This window comes from Macrobrachium rosenbergii, chromosome 52 (assembly GCF_040412425.1).
Source record: "Macrobrachium rosenbergii isolate ZJJX-2024 chromosome 52, ASM4041242v1, whole genome shotgun sequence".
Lineage (NCBI taxonomy): Eukaryota > Metazoa > Arthropoda > Malacostraca > Decapoda > Palaemonidae > Macrobrachium > Macrobrachium rosenbergii.
The window spans coordinates 5,885,347-5,896,216 of record NC_089792.1 but is presented as its reverse complement, the minus strand read 5'-3'; the positions used below and the strand labels follow the sequence as shown (position 1 = coordinate 5,896,216).

At 33.6% G+C, this 10,870-nt stretch overlaps 1 protein-coding gene across 1 annotated transcript in view; it reads left to right on the top strand.

Annotated features, from left to right (window-relative positions):
• The window catches only part of LOC136833662 (dopamine receptor 1-like), a 462,462-nt gene that overhangs the window by 423,847 nt on the left and 27,745 nt on the right, over window positions 1-10,870 (top strand). Inside the window, exons 4-5 of the mRNA XM_067095830.1 lie at window positions 7,610-7,908; window positions 8,461-8,595. Of these exons, the coding sequence (XP_066951931.1) occupies window positions 7,610-7,908; window positions 8,461-8,595 (434 nt within the window). The remainder of the gene's footprint in view (window positions 1-7,609; window positions 7,909-8,460; window positions 8,596-10,870) is intronic.

Sequence of the window (10,870 nt, the reverse complement as noted above, 5' to 3'; positions counted from 1 at the left end):
ATCCTTATCCGTGGCTTTCAAATACATGTCATATTTCCGATGACTTGCTCGCATACAAAGTCAGGTTTTTAGTTTTCCGCAAAAGAAAACTATTGTGCCGGCTTTGTCTGTCCGTCCGCACTTTATTCTGCCCGCACTTTTTTCCTTCGGCACTTTTTCTTTCCGCCCTCGGATCTTGAAATCTACTGAGGCTAGAGGGCTGCAAATTGGTATGTTGATCATCCACCCTCCAGTCATCAAATATACTAAATTGCAGCCCTCTAGCCCTAGTAGTTTTTATTTTATTTAAGGTTAAAGTTAGCCATAATCGTGCCTCTGGCAACGATGTAAGATATGCCAACACAGGGCCGTGGTTAAAAATTCATTGGCCGCGGCTCATACAGCATTATTCCGAGACCACCGAAAGATAGATCTATTTTCGGTGGCCTTGATTATACGCTGTAGCGGCTGCACAGAAAACTCGATTGTGCCGAAGAAACTTCTGGGCATTTTTTACTTGTTTTTATGATTTCCACATTGGAGAATATTATCAGGTTTAAGTCGACGTAATTTCCTAAAAAAAAATCAGAAATACCAGTACACTTCATGCAGTGCACTGTAGGCATTACTGAAAGTTCTTTGCAGCGTGCCTTCGCCCGTAGCTGTGACCCCTTTCGTTCCTTTTACTGTACCTCCTTTCATATTCTCTTCCATCTTACTTTTCACCCTCTCCTAACAATTGATTAATAGTGCAACTGCTTTGAGGTTTTCCTCCTGTTACACCTTTCAAAACTTTTACTGTCAGTTTCCGTTTCAGCGCTGAATGACCTCATAGGTCCCAATGCTTGGCCTTTGGCCTAAATTCTATATTCAATTCGAATGTTTGCTTAGTTATCAAAAGCCCTATATATTTTTTTTTTTTTTTTTTTTTTCCACGAATGAAAAACATATTTTGTTGATCAAAATGGAACATCGTAAAGAACAGAACGATAAGTAAGGGCGGTTAGACTTTTGCAGCGTGGGCTAAAATAAGACTAAAGTCTAAGATATTAAAGCTATATCCTGTAAGCAATGTTTCAGGTATAAGATATTGCAGATGAGTTCGGTCAGAAACAAATTGGCCGTTCAAAAAATGTTCAAAGAATTCAAGGATTTGTTAGAATAGTATCCCGTTTTTAGTTTTCTGATAAGAAAACTCTTGTGCCGGCTTTGTCTGTCCGTCCTCACTTTATTCTGTCCGCACTTTTTCTGTCCGCCTTCAGATCTTAAAAACTACTGAGGCTAGAGGGCTGCAAATTGCTATGTTGATCATCCACCCTCCAATCATCAAAAATACCAAATTGCAGCCCTCTAGCCTCAGTAGTTTTTATTCTATTTAAGGGTAAATTTAGCCATAATCGTGCATCTGGCAATGATATAGGCCAGGCCACCACCGGGCCGTGGTTAAAGATTCATGGGCCGCGGCTTATACAGCGTTTTACCGAGACCACCGAAAGATATATCTATTTTCGGTGGCCTTGATTATATGCTGTACAGTAAAATCGATTGCGGCGAAGAAACTTCGGCGCATTTTTTACTTAATTTTTTTTAAAGTTTTGACCATGGCGGTAGGCAGTGTTTTTTTTTTTTCGTAGAGATTTTTTTTTTTTTGTAATACCATAGAGTACTTACTATTTATTTATTAAACATTTATTAATTAGATGTTTAAGTCTTTATATCTGAGTAAATGTTCATAAAATTATTTAGAAGGTCTTGGCCCTCGGTATAACATTTACACACATATACTTATGTGCATATGTTACTATGTACAGCCATTCAAAAATGTTTTGCAACATGTTCCAGAAGTTTTCGTTCACCTAACAGTAATTTGTTCTTTTGATATTTACAAGGAAATGTAATTTTCTTATGCGACTTTGGTTATTAATCATACGGTTAACAATATAAAAAAGAATGGCAAGTGAAAAATTCATATTACGAAAAATGACGAAACATTTTGAAAAATTTCACTTCAGATGATTGGGAAAAAGAGTCAAAGAAGAAACTATATTTCGAATCCAGAGAAAAGCTTATTGACTAATAAAATAATATTGAATAACCATCAATGAAATTATATATAAATAAAGAAAGAAAGAATTCAACCATTATCGTTGTCAAAAACAAAAAAGAAAAAATCTCATAGCGTCGTATGTTATCGTGTGACTCCACATTCAGGCAGGAGAAGTTTAAACTCTCTTCACGTGCACCGATAAGATGGGCAACAGACTAAGCCGCGCCACAATCATTAGCTTGCATAAGACTAATGTTTCTATTGTAGATATTGCTCGGCAGCACTTTTTTTTAGCGTAAATAAAACAACCATGTATAGAGGGATACAACAACAGAGAGAACGAGGAAACATGATAAATTCATTGTAAAAACTGGAGGACAACCCCATTGTTGCACTACGTTAAAGATTATCATCGGATGATCACATAAGGCACACCCTCCTAACTCCCCGTGACAACCGATGTTGCTATAAAGAGAGAACATTACGCTCTCCTTCAAGTTGCTGCTCAAACCATCCTTAACAGGCTACATGAGACCAAGATATTATTTCATCATACTCCTGTCAAGAAACACTTCATATCAGCGAAAAACACAAAGAATAGAGGCTAGGGTTTGCGTTATAATATAATCCAGTGGCCGATGATTTCTGTATGAGTCATCTTTTGCGATGAGGAAGAGACATTCTCCACTGATGAGCATGGTAGTCTTCATCACTGCTGGCATTTAGCATTAACTAAATTAATGTTGAACTTTCAGCTAATTTTAATTCTTTAGAAACTTAGATAATAAGAAATACAAAATTAGGCGTTATATATTCAGTTAACTTCATAAGAGGCATCAAAATGATAGGCCTAAGTAGCAATGAAAGAAATAAGAAATTACACATGATATCAGAAGCCTTGCATTATATATATATATATATATATAAAAAATATATATATATATATATATATATATATATATATAGTATATATTATATATATATATGTATGTATGTATGTATGTATGTATGTATGTGTGTGCGATTATATTCTATGTATTACAAAAATAGACGTTGAAATCTGTTAGTCTAGTTCAGTATATTTTATATTAAGTTTCACTAGTTCACAATATACATAGGATTAGTCATTCAAAAATTTAATTAATAATAATGTGAAGCAAATCTTTACAAAAGTCATATTTGTTGATGTTAATAAGACTAATAGTTCAACTTGTAACAGTCGTAGGCCTATGCCTACAAAGTTCACACATATGAAGGAGATAAAACAACGATAGTGATGGCAGTTGGAGATAAAAATATTAAAACATAATAACAGTGATGACCTCTGATTGTATTACAGTAACATCCGTTTTTTAATTAAGTAAAATATGACAACAGTAAGCAGTATCAGAAAAAGCCCTGTTTAAGGAAACTGCAGGTAATTTCTCGGACCCACCACTACCAAAGTGTTCAGTTGTTTCACGCGCTTACAACTGAGTTGCCAAATAGCGCCAGATGTCGCTAAAATTATAAGCTGTTGTCCGAAAAGTTTTGAAGTATGTTGCAAAACTTTTTTGAGTGATTGTACGTATTTCAATATCTTATAGAAGCATAGGCAACCGATTGCTCAACTCTAGGCTGTAAATTTGCATGCTTGTAAGCAATTCTCTTCCTTATTTCATTTTCTGTTCTAGATGGAGTGAGGTAGGAAAATTTGCATAAGATATACTGAAGACTCGGTATTTCAGATGATTAGAGAGAGAGTTATGCTTAATGAAATCTATAAGATTCAATATGTGTAGACATTTGGAAATAAAATGTAACATGTTTAGACATTGTAAAACATAATGACACTGAAATTTTTAGAAATGTATAGAAACTTGGAAGAAATAAGAAACATGATATAGAAGGGGGGGATATACCTACGAATTTTTGTCAGATGTTCATTCAGTTAGTAGTCAAAACAAAACAAAAGTAAAAAAATGAGCCGAAGTTTCTTCGGCGCAGTCGAGTTTTCTGTACAGCCGCTACAGAGCATGATCAAGGCCACCGAAAATAGGTCTATCTTTCGGTGGTCTCGGTAAAACGCTGTATGAGCCACGGCCCATGAAACTTTAACCACCGCCAGGTGGTGTCCTTTCCTATATTTTTGCCAGAAGCACGATTATGGCTAACTTTAACCTTAAATAAAATAAAAAATAAAATAAAAGACACCGAGGCTAGAGGGCTACAATTTGGTATATTTGATGATTGGAGGGTGGATGATCAACATACCAATTTGCAGCCCTCTAGCCTCAGTCGTTTTTGAGATCTGAGAGCTGACAGAAAAAGTACGGACGGAAAAAAATGCGGCCAGAAAAAGGTGCGGACGAACAGACAAAGCCGGCACAATAGTTTTCCTAAAAATGGTGAAATCAGATTTGGTGGTTCATACAATACCTCTCCCTCTAATTAAGCCTGGCTAATGAAGCCGTGTTAATGAATTCTGATTCGGGGCTGAAATACCTGATTCTTCACCAGCAGCAACTGTTGAAACTTTACACTTTCCTAATGAGTGAGATATTACCAAACGGGAGATGATATCATTCTTGCTTTCAATGTTATTGTATTTAGGAGAGAGAGAGAGAGAGAGAGAGAGAGAGAGATAGTGCGATGTGATATTACCAAACGGGAGATGATACCTATTTCAAATTTTCAGATATATAATGTTATTGTGACAGACAAGTAGACAGAGAGAGAGTATTTTTTTTTTTTTTTTTGCAGAATCAATAATATGATGTTATATAGAGAGAGAAAGTCCATATTTGCCAGCCATATTTCAGAAAATATTCCAATTTTAGACAAGCTGGAGTTTCGCTCCTCACTTTTCAAACCCCTACCGTAACACCCTCCAAGACACTTCTTCTCATTTTTCATTCTCTGAAGTTGAGCAGTCACAGGAGTGCTTGGTTTGGTTTCTTATTTTCTGTTTGTTGTTGGGCTTTGGGATTCTTATTCCTTCTTCCGTTATCCTCTAGTCTTAGAAGTTTACACATATATATATATATATATATATATATATATATATATATATATATATATATATATATATATATATGTATATTATATGTATATATATATTATATGTATATATATATATATATACATACACACGTGTATGCGTATGTGTGCGCCTGTGTGGAGAGCCTCCATCCAAAACTTTGGCCGTAACTCCGTTTAGTTTCACATTCAACAAAGGATAATTTGGAAGGCAAATGTTTACCAACCCACTAACTTCTGTAGCTTATTGGTATAGCTTCTGATGGGCCCAACTACGTAAATTAGTACTAATATTTACTGCAGCAGTTCTGTAATAGATAAACCGTCTTCTTTTTTTATAATTTCATGGTTATATAATAATTAACCTCGCTGTCAAGTTTGAGTTTGTTTTACCTCTGAAATATTATGCTACAGTTAACTCACACCTAGGCAATAGTTAGCATATGGTTTATTCATGTAAAGAACGTTAATTTATTCTTTTGTATATTCTGTATATATATGTATATATATATATATATATATATATATATATATATATATATATATATATATATACTCATATATATATATATATGCAGAATATATAATGTATGTCAAATGTATGTATGTATGTATGTATGATGGCAATATTATTCTTGTCTTCAGAAAATGTTATGCAATATAAATATATATATATATATAAAATCAGTTGATTGTGTGTCTGTCTGATTTTGAAAAAACAGAAAATGTTATGCAAAATGAATCGTAAAATCAGATGATTAATTTTGAAAACCCTGATTCTTATTTCTCAGCGTTCTTTATTCTCTTATTTTGCAATTAAACACTATTTCATTAGATCACATATTATATTATCCGAGTTGATTATCTCTCACTTTGTTCTTTTGTTCAGGAAATTGTTTGAACCCACGCAAACTTTCTTCGAAATTATCACGGATTTGTAAAAGGTTATGAGTGTTTTTTTTTTAATCTGTTAAAAAGATAACCTGTTGGCCTAATTAGGTTGAATTTTTGAGGGAGCAGAGTGAGTTATTTCAGGCAGTTCGAGATTTTTTTTGTAGCCAAGTGGATTAAACAGACGAAATATTTTATTCAAGATTCACATCATTAAAGAGAACTTTGGTTTTGCTTCGTCTGACTTTAAATTGAACTGAACTGAATATAGAATTTAGACCAAAGGCCAAGCCCTGGGACCTATGAGGTCATTCAGCGCTGAAACGGAAATTGACAGTGAAAGGTTTGAAAGGTGAAACAGGAGTAAAGCCTCGCAGTTGCACTATGAATCAATTGTTAGGAGAGGCTGGAAAGTAAGATGGAAGAGAGAACATGAAAGGAGGTACAGTAAAAGGAACGAAAGCGGTTGCAGCTTGGGGCCGAAGGCACGCTGCAAAGAACCTTAACTAATGCCTACAGTGCACCGCATGAGGTGCACTGATGGGGCTACCCTCTCTACGGGGGTCGAGTAAAAACTATTTAATGAATGTGACTTTACCGTGTCCTCAGTAAAACTCTTATTCTTTTTGGTTATAAAGACCGTGAGGTTTTGGTCTGATTTATTTCGTAATCTTCATAATGTGGTTCGGATTGAAAAATGAAAACATTTAAGCCCTCTCTAGGAGAGCTGTTAATCAGCTCAGTGGTCTGCTTTTTCCATCTCTGACCAAAAACAGAGGCCGAATGTATTCTTGAAAGTGAAAATAATTTAAAGGAATACTTTTTTACCAGATCCTCATTGCTGTTCCATTTTAGTCCCTCTTTCTTCTCAGACTAAAAAGAGGTTTTTGTTTGAAGTGCTCAACTTGAAAGAGTAAAAAATATTTTAAGGAATGTTTTAACTTTGACCAGAAGATAGTGGACAATAATTTTGCAATAATGCTTTCTTTTGACCATTTACCATAATCCTGAAGGGGTAAAAATATTTAAAGGATCTTTTGGCCTTTTACCATTTCTTATTCTATTCCTGATAATTGTCCGTTTTTTCTGACCATGAAGAGAGGTATTTTTCTGTAACCAGATATAAAGACATCTAAAGGAATTTGTCTTTAAACGAGTGATTCTGTAACCTGTAAACAACCTCTTTTTTCTTTGACTATTAGAGAACGTCTAAAGTAATTAATTTAAGATCCTATCCAACAACGACCCCGTTCCTTTTTTTTTTTTTTTTGTCTAAACAGTATTTTGAATACTTTGACCTGAAGGTAGTAAAACAATATTTAAAGGAATGCTTTGACCTTTGACCTGATCCACATCATTAATAATAATAATAATAATAATAATAATAATAATAATAATAATAATAATAATAATAATAATAAGTGATCTGAGATAGTAAACAATATTTAAAGGAATGCTTTAACCTTTGACCCGATTCTCATCGTTAATAATAATAATAATAATAATAATAATAATAATAATAATAATAATAATAATAATAATAATTTTCACTTCAGCTCAGGGTCATATACATGGAATATACAAAGTAGAGACGATATAATCCTTAGCCTATTCAACAACCCTTCTTCTTCATCTTCTTCTTCTTCATCTTCTTCTTCTTGCCTTCCCCAACAGGCATCCTCCTCTCCCTCGTCATCTTCCTGTCTATATTCGGCAACGTCCTAGTGTGCCTGGCTGTCTACACGGACCGTAACCTCCGCAAGATCGGCAACCTCTTTGTCGTGTCCCTCGCCATCGCCGACCTCTTCGTGGCCTGCGTGGTCATGACCTTCGCCCTGGTCAATGACCTGCTGGGATACTGGCCCTTCGGACGCCACTACTGCGACACCTGGATCGCCTTCGACGTCATGTGCTCAACGGCTTCCATCGTCAACTTGTGCGCCATCAGTCTAGACCGATATATCCACATCAAGGTGAGAGGGGCGTCTCCTAATTCGCCTCTTTTTCAGGAAGTTGCTCCAGGCATTTGGATGAGCCGTTTCGCCCTTTTTTAATAATGTTTTATTATAATGATATTTTGTTGATTTATATGAAGTTTTGTGTCATTTTTTGAAGGTGACTTTCCTCGAACTAGCAGGTAGAGAAGTAAGGAATATTTTAGTCGCCAGGTGAATGCTGTTGTTGAACGATCTCTTGTACTATATCTTGAGGGATTTGTATAAACATTGTTACTTTTTATTTTTTTTACTTTTTCTGCCTTCCTAACGTTACTTTCCAACCTCTCTAACTACAAAAATCTTTTCAGTGCACCTGAGGAGTTTTCTCCCAGTTCAACCTTTTGATTCATGTAGGCCTACCTTACCTCCTTAATTTCCTGGGTCTCTTCATCTTGCTGTCCAACCACTCCAACTCTCTATTTGCACTTTAAGACCTCAGTGGCCCAGTGGCCTGGCTTGACAGCTTAAATTTCATCAAATTGAATCAAATAGATTAATTAGACTTTTAAATTCGGTGGTTTGTTTCAGGACCCACTACGCTACGGACGATGGATGACCAAGAGGATTGTCACTCTGGCCATTGCTGGCATATGGCTCTTAAGTGCGCTCATCTCCTTCCTGCCTATAAGTCTGGGACTTCATTTGCCAGATGAAAAAAAGCCTGTAAGTAAACGGATAAAATATTATGCATGTATATATGAAATATTATGTATGTATGTATATTATATATATATATATATAATGTATTTATATATATATATGTATGTATATATGTATGTATATAAATATATATATATATATATATATATATATATATATATATATATATATATATATATATATATATATATATATATATATATATATATATATATATATATATTGGGAAAAATATATATATATATATTATACTCAAACAGTCATCATATTCTATTATATTTAATATTTATATAGAATATTTATAAACAAACCTGCCACTTTTACTGTAAATTTTATTTCATAAGTAAAAAAAGTGTTTTGATTGTGTGTGTGTGATATAAAAACGCAATAATTATTGTTATCACTGAGGAAAAAGAAAAGTCATCAATTGTTTGTTTTAATTTCATCATGTTTAATGCAACTTTTACTTTGTAAATTTTTTTACGAAAAAATTTAACAATCAGTTAATATTTTTTTTTGTTATATGTTTATTTTTTATTTTTAGTAGTTTACAAATTTGTATCTAGAAGAAATATAAGTGAAGGATGTGTCAAGTCTAGAAAAATATGCAAAAATATTTGTCACAAGTCAACTGGAAACAAGTTCAGTTTGAAGTTATGTAGAGATTCTCTCTCTCTCTCTCTCTCTCTCTCTCTCTCTCTCTCTCTCTCTCTCTCTCTCTCTCTCTCTCTGTGTGTTTGTTATTTCTATTTCGAGTAATATTGCCATGCTTATACGCACTAAAGACTTGTCGAAAATATTTGAAAAAGTTGCAACTTTGAAATATTTGAAAAAAAATCGAAAATATTTAAAAGTTGTAACTTGTCGAAAATATTTTAAAAGTTTTGTCGAAAAATTATTTTAAAAGTTGTAGCTTGTCGAAAATATTTTGAAAAGCTGTAATTTGACGAAAAATATTTGAAAAAGTTGTAAGAAAATATTTTAAAAAGCTGTAAGTCGCAAATATTTTGAAATGATTGAAAATATTTTAAAAAGTTGTAACAGTTATCGAAAATAGTTTAAAAGTTGTAACTTGTCGAAAATATTTTAAAGTTGAATGTCGAAAATATTTTAAAAAGCTGGTGCAGTTGTAATGATCATTTGCAAGGTGAGGATAGGAAACCACTTCATAAATTAAGCAAAAGACGGTGAAATGACAGCTTATTGAGGCTCGTTTGGTTCATGGTAGTATCTTGGCGACTATAAAATGATGAAGAAATCGCGTGGTAAGACGAGAATGAATGATAGGCAGTTATTTTTGCGATGGTCATTAATGCAGGTGATAGGAAAATAAAGAATGTTTGGATATACTCGGGCGTTTTGGTTCTATATGAATGTGATATAAAAATCCCGTAGTGGTTTTGTTTTAGACTTACAGAATAGTGAAAGAACGCTGAAATAATGATGACACAAAGGAAAAGAGGCTACGTCTGAAAAGGATGTACGTTTCGGGTTTCGGTTACTCATTCATGTTCAGTACTTTCCTCCCACACACTGAGTTGGGATAAAGGCTGAAAGATGACATTTGTTTTCCAATGACTTTCAGAATATGCTATTTCGCGAAAACTTCAAGACTGGTACTAGATTTTCTAATTCCTTTGTCCTTCAGGAAAAATAAGTAAAAATGATTGAAGTAGAACTATGAAAAAGATTATTTGCTGGAATCTCAATGGATTACTTAATGGAGGGAGTTAAACTTGAAGTTATGAATATTTTTTTATATTTATATATTTTATGTTATGTATGATCCTTATGCCTGTTGCTGGTTTGTCAGAAAATGGCATATATATATATATATATATATATATATATATATATATATATATATATATATATATATATATATATATATATATATATATATATATATATATATATATATATATATATATATATATGTGTGTGTGTGTGTGTGTGTGTGTGTGTGTATCATACCAAGTTTGCCAAACAGACTGTAAACTTTACGCCACATAAAAATATAATGTTAGTATTTTGCCTAAACCCAAGATGTCATTTAATATCTAAAGTATTTCGACATGTCTTCCTGCATTCACACGTAAATACGCGACATGAATATTTTCACTTAGTGTTTTTTTTCCAGTCATCCCTCCTACCCACCCACACACTTTTTCAGTCATCCCCCACGCCCACCTATCAAAAAATAAATGCTCTCAACGTGAAGTGTATGAGCTATTGTGCCGCTCAGATTCCTCTCATTTATTCAGTACAAATGGGACAG